The 21,941-nt window shown below is 37.7% G+C and overlaps 1 protein-coding gene across 1 annotated transcript in view; it reads right to left on the bottom strand.

The window, feature by feature from the left end:
- ABCC4 (ATP binding cassette subfamily C member 4) overlaps positions 1-21,941 on the bottom strand; it is an 89,567-nt gene that overhangs the window by 19,234 nt on the left and 48,392 nt on the right. Inside the window, exons 20-26 of the mRNA XM_053455368.1 lie at positions 19,649-19,728; positions 11,701-11,851; positions 7,597-7,716; positions 6,420-6,530; positions 4,811-4,911; positions 4,426-4,617; positions 2,305-2,460 (exon numbers count right to left, since the gene is read on the bottom strand). Of these exons, the coding sequence (XP_053311343.1) occupies positions 2,305-2,460; positions 4,426-4,617; positions 4,811-4,911; positions 6,420-6,530; positions 7,597-7,716; positions 11,701-11,851; positions 19,649-19,728 (911 nt within the window). The remainder of the gene's footprint in view (positions 1-2,304; positions 2,461-4,425; positions 4,618-4,810; positions 4,912-6,419; positions 6,531-7,596; positions 7,717-11,700; positions 11,852-19,648; positions 19,729-21,941) is intronic.

The raw sequence follows: 21,941 nt of genomic DNA, 5'->3' as shown, positions 1-21,941 counted from the left end.
GGACAGATGATCCAACATATCAACTAGGGCTGCAACTAACGATTATTTTAATAATCGATTAGTTGGCCGATTATTTTTTCGATTAATCGATTAATCGGATAAAAAAAATGAATGTAAATTTTTCATTTATTTAAAATAATTTAATAAACAAATGATGTTAAATACAAACAGCAGAATAAAAAAAACTTTGATAATACATTTCTTGTCTTTATTTCCCAACCAGCCCCCCAATATATGCACATTTGAGCCCAGGCTTGCTACGCTGCCTCCCAGACATGCCATGCTGCCCCCCCACATATGCCACGCTGCCTACCACAGCACTCCACGCTGCCTCCCACATATACCACACCACGCTGCCTCCCACATATACCACTCCACGCTGCCTCCCACATCTGCCACTCCACGCTGCCTCCCACATATACCACGCCACCTCCCACATCTGCCACGCCACCTCCCACATCTGCCACTCCACTCTACCCCCCACGTGCCACTGTGCCTGATACGCCTTATACCCCCTGAAACACCACTCCATCCTCCCCAGACATACCACCCTGCCCTCCCCACATATGCCACGCCATGCTGCCTCCCACATCTGCCACTCCACAATGCCTCCCACATATGCCACGCTGCCTCCCACATCTGCCACTCCACGCTGCCTCCCACATCTGCCACTGTGCCTGATACGCCTTATATCCCCTGATACCCCACTCCATCCTCCCCAGACATGCCACCCTGCCTCCCAGACATGCCACTTCTCTACCCCCAGATATGCCACTCTACCCCCAGATATGCCTTATACACCCTGATACACCACTCCGTCCTCCCCAGACATGCCACACTGCCCTCCCCACATATGCCTTATATACTGTATATGCCTTATACCCCCAGATATGTCACTTCACTGCCCCCAGGATTTAGATTCCCCTAAATTAACCCTAAACTCCCCATTAACCATAACTGCCCCTAAATTAACCCTTAACACCCCCTTAACTACAGCATCCCCTAAATTAACCCTAAAGACCCCAACCACAGCATCCCCTAAATTAACCCTAAACACACCATTAACCACAACTGCCTCAAATTAACCCCAAACACCCCATTAACCACAGCTGCTCCTAAATTAACCCTAAACACCCTATTAACATAACTGCCCCTAAATTAACCCTAAACACCCAATTAACCATAACTGCCCCTAAATTAACCCTAAACACCCCACTAACCATAACTGCCCCTAAATTAACCCCCACCTCCCCTAACTTTCAGTAGCCCAAATATATATATATATATATATATATATATATATTACATACATATATACACATATATATATATATATACACACACACACATACACATTATATATATATATATATATATATATATATATACACACACACATTATATATATATATACATATACTTACAGTTAGATGAGTGTCACAGCCATGTGGTTCTGGCCTGGAGAAGGAAGGGGCGGGGCCAGTTGTCACAGTGATTACAGGGAGGGGGAGTAAGTAGGAGCTGCTGCTGTGAGACGGTGAGTCAGACTAAACGGATTATATAATGAGGGGGATTTTTCAGAGCGTTTGCTCTGAAAAAACCCTCATTTTATAATCGATAATAATCGATTCAACTAATCGATAATGAAATTCGTTGCCAACGAATTTCATTATCGATTATTATCGATTTTATCGATTAGTTGTTGCAGCCCTAATATCAACTGCTAATTTGCAGCCACGTTTATTTTTCATATGTACTGTGTTGGTCACATTCAGAGCCTCGATGTTTAGTATACACCAATCAGCCATAACATCATGACCACCTGTCTAACTTTGCATAAGTCCCCTTTTTGCCGCCAAAACAGCCCTGACCCATCGAGGCATGTTCTCCACAAGAGCTCTGAAGGTGTGCTGTGGTATCCCGCACCAAGATGTTAACAGATCCTTTAGTCAAGACAGATCACAGTTTGGGTCAGGAAGCTGAGGTAAAGAAATGTGTGTAGCTCTATGGGGAAAACTGGGTAGATCTAGATTTCATTTGTCGGGAACAAAATATTTAACATTTTTAATGCGGACATTTGTTAGATACACAAAAAATAAGAGCTGTGTATGAATAAGCAAGCAAATATATGGATGATTTCCTGCATTAGGATTTCTACAATGTTAATTTATATCACACTGTTTCGGAATCTGACTGGCATGGAAGTCTAAAACAAGACCAGATCGTATTTTTTTTTTTTCTGTAATTCTTCCAAAAAAAACCCCAAAAACAAGTAATGTATGCATTTTAGATTATTAAAAATACCTGTGGTATAATGGACATTTTCTTCCTGAGATCATGTAGACCAAGTTCTGACGTCAAAATTCTATCAATCCAAATTTTTCCTTCAGGTTCAGCCAGACGGAATAGGGCGGCAATCAAAGAACTCTTTCCCGCACCAGTGCGTCCTACTATTCCAACCTGTCAAACGCAAGCAAAAAATTTTTATGGGAAATTTTCCTATGCAAGACTGAGATTTGTTCATCAAACATACAGAGTATTATGCAGTTGGGAAGTCTGTCTTTCAGAAAGGTTTCAGGAAATATCTACCTGTTACACTTTTGAACTGTTCACTTCAGGTCATTCCTGAATAAAGTTGGTGACAGTTAACCACATTTCTGTTTTCTACCCGTTGTAACTTGAAACTACACTATATGGACAAAAGCATTAGGACACCTGACCATTACACCAACAAGGACTTTGATGACATCACATTCTAAATACATAGACATTGATATGTAGTTGCCCCCCCTTTGCAGCTATAACAGATTCCGCTCTTCTGGGAAGGCTTTCCACAAGGTTTTGGAGGGTTTCTGTGGGAATTTTTCTATTTCTCCAGAAGAGCATTTGTGAGGTCAGGCACTGATGTTGGATGAGAAGGCCTGGCTTGCAATCTCTGTTCTAGTACATCCCAAAGATGTTCAAAGGCAATCAGTGCTCAAGCTCTTTTGCCTGGTTACAATGAGTTTTAGCTGTGATCCCACTTATATATTAAATTGTCAAAAATATAACAGATGGGATGGTAACACTTAGAATGAGAAAAAAATATATTTTTTTTTTATCTCTTTGCCAATCTCTGAATCATACTGATGTTTGCAGACACCCCATCAAAAAAATGCAAAATGAAGAATTCCCCTCATGTAATTACACATTAATGTTTTCAACCTAACAAAATGTTGCTACTAATCACTTTAAGTGTATGGTTTACTATTACCTAAATGCATTACACACAAGTTTAACCCTGCTAAATAATAAAACAAATAACTCAAAAGCATTTCAGTTCTTCTAAAAACTAATTAGAGGTAAAAAAATGCAGAATGAATTCCATCTGTAGGACACTTATTGTTTCCACATCAACACAGACTAAATCCAGAGTTACCTTTCATTGCCAAAAAACACAATTTCTTCATTATTATAGTTTTAGTTTGCTTTTTCAATCTCGTTATTCAGAATATTTGAAAAGCCAATGAGTTTTAATATATTCAGTGTAACCTGATGTGTATTCTGCAATTATTTATGTGGAATCATCCACTCTTTAAAGCTGTTATGCCATCATCCAGGTCTTTGGGACTTTTACTTTTCGCATAGAAAAATGTAAGCGTTTCGGGCATGTGCATCCACAAGATTTGAGCACGCGGGGAAGAGAGGAGATGAGACCAGTCAGAAATCAGAATGCGGTAAGGCCTCCATGACTCTTTTTATAGCATTAAATGACAATGGGCTTTATTCACTGAATAGAGAGTTGTCAGAAGGGTTTGCGAGAGAGTTGCAGAAAGAGCATGGCTAGCCCTGTATAAAGTATAATTACATGTTAAATTTCTTCATAGTGTCCTCAAGCATTGAATTATTCATTGTACGGGGCCAGCTCAGTCCTTGTTGGATGAACCTGCTTGTGGTGGTGCTTCATAATGACTCTTGGTGAATAAGATCTGACCCCATTAATCCAGCAATACAAATACTATTTAACATTTCATTATGAAAGGGATAGCCTACTGGAGAAAAGTTTATGTAACTATTCAACAAATTCTACACAACTAACCATAAGGCACCTTATGACCAGCCCTATCTACATGAGCTCAAGGAAAGCATGTTAGATGGAACTGTACAAAGGTACATGCCAATGCCTACATCAAGGGTGCCAACATGTTTGAGGTATCATTTTTTATATACTGATGGCTAATATATGTACTCATAAAGGATACTGCCAGTAAGTATTGTTCTGTGCGAGAGAATATATATTATCATTATGCTTCCTGCCTCTGCACACAAGAGAGACCATTGGGTGTTGGGAAAAGAAAAGATACAAACAGCATGGGGAAGCCCGAGTGGGTTTCCACTATACAGGGACAGAAATATGCTGTGCATTTGGAATTAAAAAATGTGCACCTTTTCTTTCGGTCTGATTAAAGCAGTCAAGTGCCTTAAAACCAGCGGTCCATCTAAGCTGTATGCAAAATTGACATTTTCAAATGCGATCATGCCACTGTTGGGCCAGTCCGGGGATGGCCTCTTCCTAGACTCCCATTCAGCTTCTTTCTCAAGTTGAGTGTATTCCATGACTCTTTCGACAGAGATCATCTACATAAGAAATGATAAGGACAACATAATTAATATATATTATACACACACACACATATACATATGTGCTGCCAGTGGTGGATTCAAAAGAGAAGCGAGTGCAATAACACAACAACATTCTGGTTCTATTGTCACTGTAAAAGCTGGCAGTACTATATAGGCAGATGCATCACTATTTAAGAACTAATTTTACCAGATTTTCAACTTCAGCACTCTGTCTGACACCCCACTGGAACGTTCCCATAATTGTAATTGCATAAGACAAAGCCAACCCGACCTGTCCCGCATCAAGACCTGCAAAAATTAAAAAAAAAAAAAAAGGTTTGCATGCATATCATGTTGCGCCACAAAATAAAACAATTTATTTAAACAATCTGAAATTCAGAATGTCACAAAGGTGGCATTTTCACTCTGCCGTGTCCACTAGACGCGGGATAGCTGAACTGCAACAATTGGATGCCTGAAATATGTTATTTTACAAATAACCTAACTGCCATATTGTAAATAGTGTTTAAGTTGAATTGAAACAGCAACAGGGGAAGGAGAAGAAAGCAAATTAAGTTTATGTTGTCTAGCAGAGGGGCACGTACTGCACAAACACACATCTCTATAGCCTCACAACCTTCACAAAAGCGGGAAGTCTGGATCTAATCTGGATTCGAATGCCAGGGGAATGCTACATATCAGAATGCATAGTGGTTACTGTGGAAGAGAGATAATGGTCTGAGGCTGGTTTTCAGGGTTTGGGCCCCTTAGTTCCAGTAAAGAGTAATGTTAATGCTACAGCATACAAAAGACATGTTAAACAATGCTATGCTCCCAACATTGTGGGAACAGTTTGGGGAAGACCCTTTTCTATTCCAGCATGACCGTGCCCCAGTGTACAAAGCAAGGTCCATACAGACATGGTTTCAAAAGTTTGGTGTGAAGAAACTAGAGTGGCCTGCACAGAGCCCTAACCTTAACCCCACTGAACACCTTTATTGTGAATTAGAATGCCAATGGTGAGCCAGGCCTTGTCATCCAACATCAGCACCTGACCTCACAAATGCTCTTTTGGCTGAATGGGTGCAAATTCTCACAGAAACACTCCAGAATCTTGTAGAAAGCCTTCCCAAAAGAGTGGAGGTTGTTACAGCCACAAAGGACAAGGGGCTCATATTAATGCCCACGGTTTTGGAACAAGCACATATAGGCGTGATGGTCAGGTGTCCAGTAACAACACATTAAAGACAGAGTTTATTGAACTCTTTCACTTCTTGTTGACACGGGGAATTTGTCTTAGCAATCATAAAATTCTGCTAAAATCCTGGGCTTGGAGCACGTAACGTTCCGCTTTAACCCTGAACTTCTGACAAATATTTTCTAATAATGTATCATAATAAAGTCATGTGTTACTCACAACAACGCTTTACAACAACTATTGCAATTTAAAGTCATCAATGAGTTGCTTTATCAATGTTATGAAAAAATTCCCAAAAGGAAATACAAACCATCAAGTGCAAATATCATGCAAGAAGATGATAAAGCATGGTTTGGTCAAAACTAGTTTTCCGCTTCTCAGTGTTTGACTCCCGACTCCTCCAGGTCAAAGGAGTGGGGGTTCTAACATGTCCCAATCCCCACCCATGTCCCCCCTAAATGGGTGTGTGCCCAGCAAAGTCAGAGGCACCTGATACCAACGTCAGTGGGACATCCTGGCCACATCCCGAAAGAGGTGCTCCAGGTAGCCGGAACCTAAGTACCCAGGTATGGTCATGTCTCATAATTCCATGCCCCAAATTATTACCATATGTACTCACTTTTAGCAAGAATTAAAGACCCAAAAGCGATGGCTATAACAAACAAGGCACAGATGGCATCCAGACGCACTGCAAGCCAGCGGGATGTCGTCAGAAACAAAAACCAGGCTTCTAAAAAAAAAAAAAAAAAAAAAAGGTTGTACATGTTAACGAATATAAAAGGGAGCATGCACAAACTAAGCATCCATTTATTTTCTTACGAAAAATAATGATTTAGATGACAGTTAACTTGAACAAATGGATGTCATCTGTATTTCATATGCATCTGTATTTCAAAGGCCTTAGTGTTTATATTCATAGAATCACGCCCTTTGGAACAATAAAACAAAATAATAATTTTAAAAATAATTATATTGGATGTTAGCGTTTATTTATATGTGAAAGTTCCAGAAATATAAGTAGCCCAGCAGATTTTATAATTTAAAATGGTTTAAGACAGAACAAAGTAATCCGGATAAAAATAGCTGAAAGCTTATTTTACAAGAAAATCTAGAACTTGACGGCAGAGAAAAGCAACTCTGCCTGTCTTTTCTGATGTTGGTTCAAACCTTAAACACTCTTTGGTCTTGCATTAGTTTCAAGACAGCCATATTCTTATCCCATTCATGTTTAAAGGCTCCTCACTGAATTACCCTCTACCATGTCTGCTGGGAGGATTTTCCACTTAACCACCACCCTCTCAAAGTGTAAAACTACAAAGGCAATGTTAAGCAGAATTTCCTCTTAATAGTACATTGGCACCTAGAGATTTGAAAACAAATCTTCAACCATAGCCTATAAAATATCATCAAATAGTATTCACTAAAAGTCAAGGCATTACGATGGCGCACAAAAACAAAAAAATGGTTGGGCTGCTCACACACACTCAACAATACTCCCTGATATGTCACATAATATTAAGGTACAGCATTCTGGAACTGAACAGAGAGCAATCTGGTTGAGCATGCATGTGTGCAGTGCCTAGACAGCCATATTGGAATGCCATAAGAACCAGCACCATTTAGGTAATAATGAAGTCTTACAGTTGCGCAATGTATTTGTTTGTAATTTAAGTTTGTATGACAGCTTGACTAAGCCCATTCGGATGGAATGGAGTCCACCGATGTACCGATAAATTAAAATAAAGGACTACAAATAATAGATATAGTTACAAGTCAATGTAACAAGGTAGACACACCTGAGTGAAGATCTTGTTGGGCATCAAATAATTCCTGGAAACGCTGTTCTGCTTTAAAGGCTCGTATGGTCCATAGACCTTGGAGGGAAGATGACAAGTGGGAAAACACTGGACTTCGAGCTGGGGGAAAAAAAAAAAAATACATATTATATTATAAAATATATATATATATATATATATATATATATATATATATATATATATGTATATATTGTACTAACCATAATGAGATGTTCCACAATGCATTTTAATTTATAGTTGTGTGAAATAGAAAGTACACCTTTTTGAATTTTATGGTTTTACACATCAGGACATAATCATCTGTTCCTTAGGACGTCTAAAAACATTAGGTAAATGCAACTTCGGATGAACAACGAGTGACATATTACACCATGTCATGATTTATTCAACAAAAATAAAGCTAAAATGCAGAAGCCATGTGTGAAAAAACTAAGTACACCCTTACTGCTTCCATGGGAATTAAGATGCTAAGCAGCAGACAGGTGCTGCTAATCAAATGCCCTTGATTATAATTGATCATTACTAATTGTCAGCACACTAAAGTTTTAGCAGTTTGCTGGTCTGGAACATCCAGGTGTGTGTTACCACAATGCCAAGGAGGAAAGACATCAGCAATGATCTTAGAGAAGCAATTGTTGCTGCACATCAATCTAGGAAATGGAATTTTCAAACAATTCAAAGTCCATCATTCTACAGTGATCAAGATTATTCAGAAGTGGAAAACATTCAAGACAGTTGCCAATCTTCTCAGGAATGTCAAAGCAAATTCACCCCAAATGTCAGATCATGCAATGCTTAGAGAAACTCAGGAGTTACATCTCAGGCTCTAGAGACCGTGGCATATTAAATGTTAAAGTTCATGACTTGTTTGGAAGGGTTGCCAGGAGAAATCGTCTTCTCTCTAAAAATAATATGGCAGCGTGGCTTAGATTTGCAAAGCTGCATCTGAACAAGACTTCTGAATTAATGTCCTTTGGACAGACGAGACCAAAGTGAAGATGCTTAGTCATAATGCACAGTGTCAAGTTTGGCGAAAACCAGACAGCACAAACACCCGATACCAACTGTCAAGCATGGTGGTAGAGGGGTGATGATTTGGGCTTGTTTTGCACCCACAGGACCTGGGAACCTTGCAGTCATTGAGCATGAATTCCTCAATACCAAAGTATGTTTAGAGTAAAATGTAACAGGGCAATAATCTCAAGCACACCAGCAAATCCACAACAGAATGACTGAAAAAGAAAAGAATCAAGGTGTTGCAATGGCCCAGTCAAAGTTAAGACCTGAAATGCTGTGGTGGGACCCTAAGAAAGCTGTGCATAAACAAATGCCGGCAAACCTCAATGAACTGAAAAAATTTTGCAAAGAAGCGTGGGCCAAAATTCCTTCACAACAATATGACAGACTGATAAAGCCATAAAGAAAACGATTACTTCAAGTTAGTGTTGTTAGAAGTGGTTCCGCAAGATATTGAATCACAGTTTTTCACACATGGCTTCTCCATTTTGGCTCTCTTTTTGTTGAATAAATCATGACAAGGTGTAATACGTCATGTGTTGATGTTCATCCGAGGTTGTATTTACCTAAGTTTTAGACCTGCTAAGAAACAGGTGATTGTTATTATTTCTCGATATGTAAGCCCATAGTATTCAAAGAGGGTGCATTTTTTTCACATGACTGTATTTTAGATATCTTTTTTATTGTGCATTGTAAATATCTGTAAAACTAAAGCTATAACAACTATCTTGAAACTCATGCTCTTACAGCAATCAACACAGCTAGTCAAATCTCAAAATATCCATTTACTGGCTAATTCCCAAGTGCTTTCTTATTGTGTTTACTTTACTACATACACACACATATAATTGTTCATACTGTATGACAATTCCTTTAGAGAACAAATGCTTCATTTCCCAAATATTTAACAATTCAGTAAAACACATAATTGGGTTTCAGATTAAAAAAAAAATCAAAAATATGCATGTAATAGAAATCCACTCTAATATTATACCAGTTTTTTTTTTTGAACTGCACATTCCTGATTGGTGGCACCGATTAGTTATGCAGGTTTTTCCAATTTACAGAGATCCCACTGACTAATGTTTACATCAAAATAGTTCTGAAGCAATGATATCTAAAAAAAGAAGTGCATTTGTATAACTATAATGTTTTTATTTTTAGAAAATTAATAATTGGATTAAATGATGATCTCCAATAATTAGTCATACGTTAATGTGATATTTGTTTTGGGACTGGGGTCATTTTTTCATATCCCTATCAATGGGCTGTTCATTCACGATCAGAGCGCAAGATAACAGATTAAGGGAGCAAAAAAAGACCCTAAAATGGCAGCACCATTCATGGAGTATGCTGCCATTTCTTTATTAAGTGTACGCTACGCTTAGAGAACATTTACCAGACCCCAGCCATAAATGAACTTAGAAGTAATTACTCCCAGTGTTCTTTGTTATAGGCTGACATGATTGTTGCTACAGCGCACCAACATCACATTTAAAATGCAAGCCTTTTTTCTGGTAATTTACTGATAAGCGGGCATTATTTTTATATCAATTGTGAAGTTTGAGAAATCTGTCACGTATGGTTAAATGGTTGTTGAATTTGAGGGGAGAACAGCAATTCATAATATTCTGAGTGTGTCCTTATTGTGAGTGATGTTCATTCTCCCACATTAATGGCATATAAAAAGACAGCAAATGGCTGTGCCTATCAGCAGGTATGACAGATGTACAAAAGGTGCATTATATAGCTCTTTCAAGCTACAGTAGCTCTCTCCCTTTCGTCTTTTATTCCCCTTTATTCAATGGTCACTTTCGCATAGAAAATAAATGTCACCTAACATGATCTACACAACACAAGGCACGTCAATCATTTCACTTTAAAGGATACCGAACATTATTTGTTGTTTAAAAGTGGACTCTGGTCACACTGTATAGAGCTACATGTTATCTCTAATTTTATAAACCTTGTGCAAAAGATCTAATCAAACAAAGTTATTAGATTGCACAGGATGTACACAAGCTCTTTGTAGTTGGGGAGCTGTCACTGCTAACTACCAATTTGCACAGGACAACCCCAGCCTTATTTTTGTTTAATCTATATAGGAGCATGTAAATAAGCCCAATTATTCTTTAGTTACTGGAGTTAAAAAGTACTGCATGTAAAGGGAGCATACCTCAATACGCTTCTCGTACATGATCAGCAGAACTCCTATTTTAGTCAACACGTGCTGAATGTCCATTAAAATCAATGAGAGCGGCAATAGCCAATCACATGTATGTTTTCTGAACACTTGCTGATTTAGATCTAATGTCGATGAGAATGCTACTGAGCATGTTACTAATAATTCCTGGATCTAGAAGAGGCCACCGCAAGATTACTAAAATGTGACTGTATAACTAAAAAATAAATAAATAAATAGTGCATGCTCCAATATGCATTTAGTAAAATACACTGAAGTCTATGCATAATGAACTCAATACAACAAAATTTTGGGGGGACCAGACTGTATATTAAAGGAAAACTTTGGTTGAGGTTTAATTGGCTAACTACAGACTCAAATCGACCTCCCCCATCCCCCTCACCACTGATATTGGAGAACAAAGACCAGGCATCAGTGGAGTAGATATCCTTAATTTTGACCATGTTTGGCTAAGAAACCCCTGTCTACAACATTAGATATTCTGAGATATTCCCTTCTTGAAAAGAGCAACTTCTTGTGTGATATTTTTTGTTAGTTATGTGCCAAATGAGTACAGGGTATCAAACCCAGATTTTATTCCTTTGTGTTGTCTTCCCAAAATCTATTTTTTAAGGGAAGGGACATCTATTATTGTAAAAGGTTGGGGCTGCCCCAACCACCTTTGGATTTGTAAAGGAAAACCAGCTTGTGAGATGTTCTAGGTGGCCTGCATAAGAGACTTCGTTTTGCAGATCTGATAGAGGACTCTTGTGGTGAGGGCCATTAATTTATGATGAAAATTGTCATATTCAGTTAATACACAGCTTCATCTCATTTGTTTTTTTTAATGTCCCATAGCAAAGGAGTCATAAAAACACACTTACTTGTTGATTCAAGGCGTTTAATATCTCTGGATGTTTCGAGGAAATACCTCCTCAGAAAGAAGAATATAAGAACAAGAGGAAGTAGGGGAATTAAAATCCAAGGAATGACTGACACCGCTACCGCTATCACTCCTAAAATCTGGAGCAGCACCTGGAAAGAAGATTAGAAAAAATTCACATATAAGATATGGTTAAATTATGTCAATTAAGAAATATTATCTAGGCATGAAAGTAATTTTCAGCATTTATGCCATTCTTTGTACCTCAACTGCCCCTGTTTCTATTGTTTCAGCCCCGATGACTCTCCTCATCATTTTGGCTGAGGATCATGTGACACATTGGATCAAGTGGGCCCCTTTTATTTAATTGTTACACATTGATAAGCTGTTTATGTTCAGCTACATGAGCTGACGATTTTAAGTCATCAACCCAATGCTCACAAACAGGAATCACGGCTTTTATTTCCATATTCACCTTTTAAAACAAAAATTTTAGGTCTTCAAATCCTACATGTAAAATGTATATACCTGTACATTATATTTTTTTGGCTCATAATTAATATGCATGATTTGAACAGGACATGCCCTGCGAGCGGCTTAGCTTCATCAGGTTAAAACAAATGAATGCCAAAGAATGTTTATCCATATATAAAGCAATGCACTGTAACATGACGTTCAAGCCCATCAACTGTCCGCTATGGAGATGTGACCAATAAATACTCCAATAATATAGTAAAAAGAATCAAGTGCTATCATTTACTATCACTGAGTGCAGAGATGGCTTTATTTTGCCCCCGAGTGCCTCGATTAGCCTCTTGTTAACTTTTAATAGTACTTTTGTCATTCACATGCTGAGAATGACAAATTAGCACTGTGAATACAAGCAAAAGAAAGCATTGAGGGTTTCTAACTGATTATCTGCCATATTGCCACTGTCTTTTGAGATCTTTTTGTGGACAAAGGTTTCAAGGAAAAGGAATCAGACAGCTGTTGACCTCATAATGTCTTTAGGTAGACCAACATAGCCCCCCACCCCCCCCCCAAATGTAAATGGAAAACTGGGGTTTTGTATAGAAGTTTTACTGCCTTAACTTGTTTCACAAAACTAGTGTTACGTTTTTGCACACGTGGAATTGATAACACCGGACACTGAGTAGGAGAGCTTTGTTCTAGAAGAACAGGGGCTAAGGTAGGACCTTTTCCGTATGCATCACATACTACAAAACTCTTAAGAATGTGGCTCTTTTTCAGTTTCGGGTCACTGGCACATAAAATGGTATATTTAGGTGGTAATTGTTTCTACGTGGATGCAGACGCTAATTATATATTACAACTTGATAACTCTTATAACAGACTGTGTCAAACAACAGGAAGTATCAGTTAAAAGAAGTTCCCTATTGTTTAATACCGGCATCACATGACGAAAAAACCATACGCGTTATCACAAAATATATCTGTCCACCGAAGGCCCTTTTATTTTCATAGTTCATTAGTGGGGCGTTTAAAGGAATGCTCGCAGTCCCAAAAGAATAACCAGGACATTGAGTGAAAGCAGAATTCATGTAACAGAACGCCGAGGAAAACAAAATGACAAAAGTCATTGTTAAGACAAAATTCTTTCTACACACTTTCCCTGACATTTCCACACAATAAAATTCAAGGGTCAGTGATAATGAAACAAGGCAAGGCAGTTCCAGTCTTTTGCTTCTATGAAAGAGAATGACCTCAGCTATTATTTCCATCTTGGGCACTTTTTGTCCTTAATGTCCAGATGTAAGAGCCATTCTTTGAAATGAATGACTGGGGGACACCTCCTTTACATTTTCCTTCCCCATGGTGTTTTCACTTCATAAAGCTGCAGTCAATGCATTTTGTGTGTGGTGAGATGGAGGGGGGACAGTGCAATCAGTGGTGGTCTGCACCACAGACATCATTGGTGGTTCAAGTAGTCCCAGGATTACGCTTTTGTGTGCAGTGAAAGAATCTGAAAAGTCAGTTCTTTAAAATTAGTCAAGCTGTTGATTTTAAGATAAAGGCTTTTTAGATCTGCTTTCTTTAAAGAAAGAGGATCTCTATGTTCATGAGAACAGATGCAGGAACAACAGGCATTTCGTACAGGACCGTTCTCTTGTATTTATTTTTTACTTTTTTTAAAAATTATTGTTCTTTAATTTAGGAAGTAAAAAAGAGCAAATCTAAATCAATTTATATAAACGATAAAACCCAATTAGGAGAGTGTTAAAAAGTTCCAGTGGAAAATAGTAATGTGAGGGCAAATGGTGGGAAGATTCCATTGGTTGTTATGGTGATTGGGCCAACTTGTCTCCACATCTAGCTAACCTTGGAAATGCTAGCTAAGTTAGAGATTATCTGAATACTAAAGAAATATTAATACAGTAACAGAAATAAAATAAGGAATACCAATATAAGGTATTCCTATGGAAATAAAGAACCTAGTCTACAGCAGTGTTTAATATTTGATAATGACATCCCGGATGCGGAATTCAATTTTCCACCTATTTACTTGGGAATTTAATTAGGCAACCCAAAGTTACACACATGTTTTAGGTATTTTCAAAGCTTCCCAGCACGATTAGTGTTAATGAATAAACCATTCCGATCCGGCAGTCATTTTCCTTTCATGTATGGTATGTACTGTGATCATAACAGTGAACGCCCTAGTTTTTCACAGGTCGCGACTGAATATTGGTCCAGTTGGCAACCACCTTTTCCGCAGTTACTTCTGAAGTCTATTTACACATCTCATCTGAAGAAAGGTGCTAATTAAAGGGTCCACCCCTTCTTGGTCATCCAGTGATACTTGCAGAACTAGTGTGTGATAACCTTTATAAATAGGTATACCTAAACTAGGTGACCATCTTGGCTTGACTGTAAAATATTGTTTACAATATAAAAAACTAATTGACTCAAGAATAGCTACAGAGCATTTTTTTTTTTGCTGAAAGTGTTAAATATACAAAAAATAACTAAACTTCCATATAATGATCATCTGGTGGTTATGTATAAAAGTTTTACTTTTGTAACTGCCTGAACTGGTTTCACAAAACAACAGTGTTACATTTTTGCACACGTAGAATTGCTAACACCAGGCATTGAGTAGGGGAGCTTTGCCCTAGAAGAACAGGGGCTAACCAAAAGGTAGGACTTTTTTGTATGCATCACATACAACAAAACTCTTAAGAATGTGGCTCTTTTTCAGTTCCAGGTCACTTGCATGTAAAATGGTATATTTAGGTGGTAATTGTTTCTACGTGGATGCAGACGCTTATTATATTACAACTTGATAACTCTTATAACAGACTCTTTGGTAGATAACACAAACTGTGGCAAACGACAGTTAAAAGAAGTTCCCTATTGTTTAATACCAGCATCACATGACGCTATCACAAAATATGTCCACGGAAGGCGCTTTTATTTTCATAGTTCATTAGTGGGGCGTTTAAAGGATTGCTCGCAGTCCCAAAAGAATAACCAGGACATTGAGTGAAAGCAGAATTCATGTAACAGAACGCCGAGGAAAACAAAATGACAAAAGACAAAATTCTTTATACACACTTCCCCTGACATTTCCACATTTTGGCACATCCACATGAATATCGAAACGCTCAATAATTACATTTTTGTGTAATAAAATACTATTCCAGACCTACACAAGTGCATGACGATAACCATGAATGGAGTGTTCCCCACAGAATGCAGAGTGATGTTATTGGAAGGAAGCTCTTTCCTTTTGATTTGCTATTATCCCATATCAAACCACTCCAAAGTGCTGAGCTTTGCTGTTAGGCAGGATTTGTATACTGGCATTGAGGGGGGGGGAAACACTGCCAATACAGTGTATTCTCCAAGAGTTGAAAGTGACCCTAAGTCTACCTCCCAAAAATGCACTTCTTAAATGCAAATCCTCTCCAGAAAGGCTTCACTACAAAGAATGAGATGAACCAGTCACTGCATTGTTTATCAAGTTTCACTTGATTCTTCCTGACAACCATTTAAACAATGAATGTTGGGTTATATCCCTCAAAGAAACGGCGACAATGCTGGGGATCAGAGCCTTTATATTTGCTTAATACTCTTTAAAAGGGAGAAACTATTTCTTCCTGAAGGGATTAGAGGTCGTCTTATAAAAGACACCTGCAAACAAAAAGATCTTTATCATAATTGATATTGCTGTTGTAAAAAAAAAAAAAAAAAAAAACAGATCTGAAATGATACAAGGATTCGGCATGTAGCACGACTTGGCACAGAGTACTGGCTGAGAGGGCTGATGTTCACACTGTTGCTATTTGGCTAATAAACAGTAAAGATAAATAGATTTGATAAATCTCAGTTGTCACTTCAGACAAAGCAATACAACAGCATTCAATGTTTGCACACATGTCATAGGACTGTGTGGAAGGCTCCAGCATTGATCATGTAATACATTCTTAGATGCCATCGCATAATGAAATCACCAATGTTATTAAATAAAACAAAAATGCATGTTCCTATACACACACACACACTTCTGAAAGCAAAGACTACAATGCAGATAAAGAAATTGACGCAGAAATAAAAGTTCTTTAAGATTTGTTGCCCTTTGCTTGGTCCAGACAAGAATGTCAACACTTTTTTCCTTTTTTAGTGCAACATATCCATTTTGTTTGGCAAACTTGTGGCTAATTACCAATTAAATTATAGCGCTTATTCATAAATCAGAAAAATTCATTTTTAGTCAACAAATTTCATTTTCTGTCCTTTTCAGTTCTGTCCCCATTCCTCCAATCAAAAGCTCCGCTATTGTGCGGAAGTTTGCCAGGAGGCCACAATAATGAAGAAAGATTTGCAGAGGAGGAGAGTTTCTCCATCTCTCTTTTTCAGTGAATCCGCATTATTCTGGCCTCTCTGTGCACTCCCCTAAAAGGGCAGAGTCATGGGGACAGCTCTTTTCCGGAAGTTCACGCGAAGGCCATGTCCATGGAGAAGTAGGCGAAGAAAGAAGACAGAAGAGCAAGAAGGGGAGCTATGCGGCAAGGAAACAGGGTCACATTCAGAGAGCCTGTGTGCGTGACAGAGTGGGTGAGAGTATAAACCAATGAAATTCAAATACAAATTAAGAGCTTTTTGTTTCATTGGGGATCCCCCATTTTTTAGAGATTCATAGAAATAGCCAAAATTGGCAAATTTCATTAACATGGAAATCTGTACGAATTCGAATGCACAAGTCTAGTGTGCACTATAACATTTCAAATTGGTGCTAGTACTAAATGTCATGACACCCATAGCATTAAATACAATATACTTATGTGAAAGCCTATTCTGTATTAATTCATAATGAAACATGGGAACAAGTAACTTTTTGAGGTAATCATTTTACAGCCAGGTTAGTTTGTGAATGCATGTGTCAAAGGTATGTAAATAATTATGGTATAGAAAACTTTTTCAATAATATCCTCATATACTTGAGTGCCATGAGTCAATATTTTAAAACTATCATACAAAGCACAGGCAAAACAGTGAAAGCAAGTGATCAGTTGGCTAACTACTGGATGGCAGCAATTTCTGAACCGCTCCATGTATCTAACCTGAACTTCTTTTGCAGACCAGTAGTACTTGCAAATGTCCAGCTGTGCATAACTTCAACTTATATGATCCTCTACCAGATGGCCTTGGATCCACCATATGAGAATTGTGAGTATCCTATGCCATCCTGAGGACCAACAAGATCAATATAGCCTCTTCGGTGCCAACTGGGATGTAGAGGGCGTCATATCCGGTGCTCAGATGCAACCAGAATGTGAGAACCGTGAAGGAGGACCAGAAGAGACCTGTCAGTGGCCAATAACCCAGCGCATGGTACACAGAGCAGTCAAACAGAGCACAAAGTCAATTCTTAACACAAGCTGGGTGAAGATACAAGAGAAGGAGCAAGGTCAAGGCAAGCTGGTTCAAGACAACAAAACATCAGCAAGCCCAAGGAAGGCCAGGTCAGAACAGCAAGGACAACTTACAACTGGAGCAGATCACAGGAGAACACCACAAAAGGGTACCATCTAGCTGGGATGAGAAGGGAAAAATGTGGTCATGTGACCTGAATAACACTGGTGTTGCTGGAGGAAGTCATCCGCAGATAAAATAAGGTCAGGGAGCCTTAATCTTGTGTGTGTGTCACGGCATATAGCGGGGGAAGTTGCTAGGAGTTCCTTTCTCTTGGGGAGACTGGGGAATCTGCCACCCAGCACGTTACAAGGAATACACAATAAGTTTAGCGAGAAAGCCCCCTCTACTGTCCATGTTTGGTGCCAGTTTTGCCTAAACTCTTGTGCACAGGAAGTGGCTGGTGGTAAGTATGTACGCCTGACCACTACTTAGGAGATGAGTAGATAGTTGGGGGACTGGGAAAAAGCACAAATGCACAGAGGATTCTCATGAAAAAACCCTAAATGTTTGCTGAATGTCACCTTTTAAGTTAATATATAGATTTACATGCATTTGATGGCTGCAGCGCGCCTTTCATTTTTTTCAGGTTCATATGAATAATCTTTGGACATTGTTTTCCTATTGAACAAAAGGATAAACCCCCTCTACTTGAACCATCACATGTCTAACTTTAGCCAAAGTCAATTAGAGTAACAGCGTGACAAGACAATATCTTCAGTGCTGCAATTTTAATTTATAATCTTTAATAAATTCATGTGTAATAAAAGAACATCCTCCCCACCTATTTGGTTATTTAACATAACACCTTTAAAACTTTTCACTCCTTAGAAGGCATAATTAGCAATGGATTTACTGCACGCATACACGACCCAACCCACCATACTCCACCTGTAACCCTTGAGCTTCTGCACTCACAATGCAATGCACTCAATGTAACAGCGGCAGCAAAGAAGTTAATAGGTGTGGTGACTAACTGCATTATGAAGCTTACATTCTACACATATTTACATTCTAATTGTTCTAAATCTACTTGTACAGGTTAATGATACATATGTTGTGTGCATAAAGGTTGGAACAAGAACAGCAGCAAACGGCTTTATATTATAATACCTTTGATCTCTGACAATCTTCTTGGCACATAAATCTTTTGTCTCTTTAGAGATTATTATCTTGAGTTACTGTTTTTCTTTTATTCACATTAAGACAGTATTATTATTACCTTATTACTGCTAATCTGTCCCTTTTTACAAAGAACCACTCCTGTTTTTTTGTTCAAAAGGTGCAGAAAACGGTGGCTTTGCAAAGCCAACATACGTGTAGAATTTGTTTAAACCGTGTTATCGTTCCGTGAGAGCTGAATGTTTCTGCGAGGCCGTAATGTTTCACAATGTATCGCTCTGCTTGCCAGAATGCTCCGAGGCAATCCAGCATAGAGAAAAGGCAATGGGAAAAAAGTCATGTTTCAAATGTTTAAAGAAGTGGTATTAAGCTGCATCGCCACTCCTATTACTACTTTACAAGCAGTCATTATTATAACCCTCCTTGTGAACAATTAATTAATAAAATTATTTTTGTGGACTCCTAAGTTAACTCCTAAGTTAATATGGTACAGCGTTTACTTATATGGTGTTATTACTGTTTTGGGGTTTTGTTTTGTTTTGTTTTTTTAAAACCTTGTTGGTAATGGATTCCTTTAACAAAACAGTGAACACTACATAGATATATGATAATGAAAGATGAGAAACAACCGACACAACTGTGCCCCATATATTATTATTTATTCTTTTTTTCTTTACATGAAATAGGTAATATGAAATCTATAATTAAAGGTTTACAGAATTTTAAAGTTACTTTATTTTGATAAAAATAAAATGTTCCCGTGTGTGTGTGTGTGTTTGTATATATATATATATATATATATATATATATATATATATATATATATATATATATATATATATATATATATATTGTATAAATACACAGGTACAGTTAAAAATGTATATTACCTGCATGAAATCCAAAAATGTAAAAGGAAGCAAGTCATCCAGGTGTCCAATATCTTTGGAGAAACGGTTCAGAATCCTCCCTGAAAGAAAGCACAAGACAAAAAAATAAATACATAAGACAGCGCTTAAATGCCAAAGCTGAAATTCAATGCTTCCTTTTCAGCTACTTCTTTTTCTCACCAGGCAGTGTATTATGTTCCAATTCAGAAATAACCCGAAATAAAGCACCAGGGTCTACGTGCATTCACTCCCAGGGAGCGCACATTCAAAGGAATCATATACAGTATAGAACTGAAAATAAACTCAAATTACAGCTTCCTTACTAGGCTTTTCCAATCAATACCGTTTTAACACTATGCCTGAATCAGTGAGCATGCTTTGTAAACAGAGCACTTTAGGCATTAATGGCCCACATGCACTAAGGAGCAACTACCAGTGAGACTGCATCACAATCAGGTAAAGGGCAGTAAAAATAAATACTAAATAACGTCTACAGGTATCTGTGACATCTCATCCACGTGCAGCAAAGAACATTACAATGGTAAACGTATGCAATGTATGACCACATTTTGTCCTGCAACAGAAACTTGATGTAGTTTCTTCAAGGACATAACTTACACATTAAACAGTACACAAGGCATAGCATAGCACCTGATGATGCGGAGAGGCTTTGGGGTTAGGTGTCCTGCAACAGACAAATGCCCTGTGAGATTGTTTTGGGATTGATCCCTGGTAGGGATCATGAGTCTATTTTTTCCCCCCAAGCATTTCCAGTTACCCAGTAACATTCTGGGATGATCCACAGTTCCAATACATACAGCAGATACATTTTACAACTTGGTCTGACAGCAGGATTTCATCACACTCTTTACCAGGGTAATATGGTAAAGTAATGGAAATTTGCATGAAATTACCTAGCCATGCCATTGGAGAAGGTGTTAGAAAAATGCTTATGTTATCATAAATATTATTGCTGACAAAGACAGTAGAAAATGTCTAGTCTATGATATATCACGAGTTGCGCCAACATATCTACTAAGAGGCATAACCTGCTTAAAAAGTAACCAATCAGAATGATGCATGCAATTAGAAGCAGATAAGAAGTATAAGAAGTTATATAAACCATGTAATCCAAATATGTAATTAGACAACGCTTCAACTTTTGTGTGTTGTGTGCCTTGTCTCGATTATGCGCATAATCTAAATAAAGAAAAAACTTTTTCTGAGGAGAATTCGACCATTAATTCAACCAACAGAAGGTCAGCACTAAAAAAAAAAACAACCTTAAAATGGAATTTAAAATAAAATGAACACAGATGACAGGTTTCAGTGCTGGATTCAGTTACATTGCAGTTTATGTTGTTAGTTATTGTTTGAAGGGAAATCCATAACATCGACAAAACGGAAGAGTTGGCCAAAAGATGTTTTGGCAGGCGTAGATAGATCAAACATACCATACATTCAAGCAGAAGCTGATTTTACAGACACAATTTAAAAAAAATTCTAGCATGTATTTTTTTTTTATCACATTCATTACTTTGTAACAAACTCCATTATTTTCCTAGTCTACCTGAAAATAAGTAAGGAAACAATATATTTGGTGCTTTTTATGCTTTAAGAAAACATAGAAATACAGTTTTCAAAAGAAACTGAAAAAAGACTTAATTTGACGCGCACTTGAAGCTTCACCAGAATGAGATAAGTTTAATAAAATCAAAGTACTGGATCACACTATTTCTTCAGGGTTGTAGAATTGCTAATTGAATGGCAAAAAAAAAAAAAAAAAAAAAAAAAAAAAAATCGAGCTTAACTCTTTAAAATGTAATTTATACCTGTACCTATCAGACATTTTCTGGGATTAAAAAGAATACCTGCAGAGAAAAGCAGAAACACACACACACACATACACACATACACACACGCTTAGGCCTTGGAAGCTTTCTAGAGTATATTCAAATGCACATAAAAAAATTCAGCAAAAATTTGCTCACATTTTGAACTTCAGGAATACAAAAAACACAATTAGAAATCTAAGTGTTATGTTTTACCTTATATGGTACAAGAATATTTACTTTGGAATTTTGGGAATATATGTTAAATATTTAATTTCACCAGCCTTGTTTTTGGGGTTAATAGGAAGGCAATCCGTCCCCCCTTTCTCTTATATACACCCTTATGTAGAAGCAAAGCCATTACACAATAGAAGTTATAGACACAAGAAATACAGTAATGATAGTAAAGATATATCAGCCTGTGAGCAGTTTGCCCAAAGGCAAGTTCCCAAAACACCGCA

Source organism: Spea bombifrons, chromosome 2 (genome assembly GCF_027358695.1).
Source record: "Spea bombifrons isolate aSpeBom1 chromosome 2, aSpeBom1.2.pri, whole genome shotgun sequence".
NCBI classification, from domain to species: domain Eukaryota; kingdom Metazoa; phylum Chordata; class Amphibia; order Anura; family Pelobatidae; genus Spea; species Spea bombifrons.
This window is presented reverse-complemented; position numbering and strand designations above follow the sequence as displayed.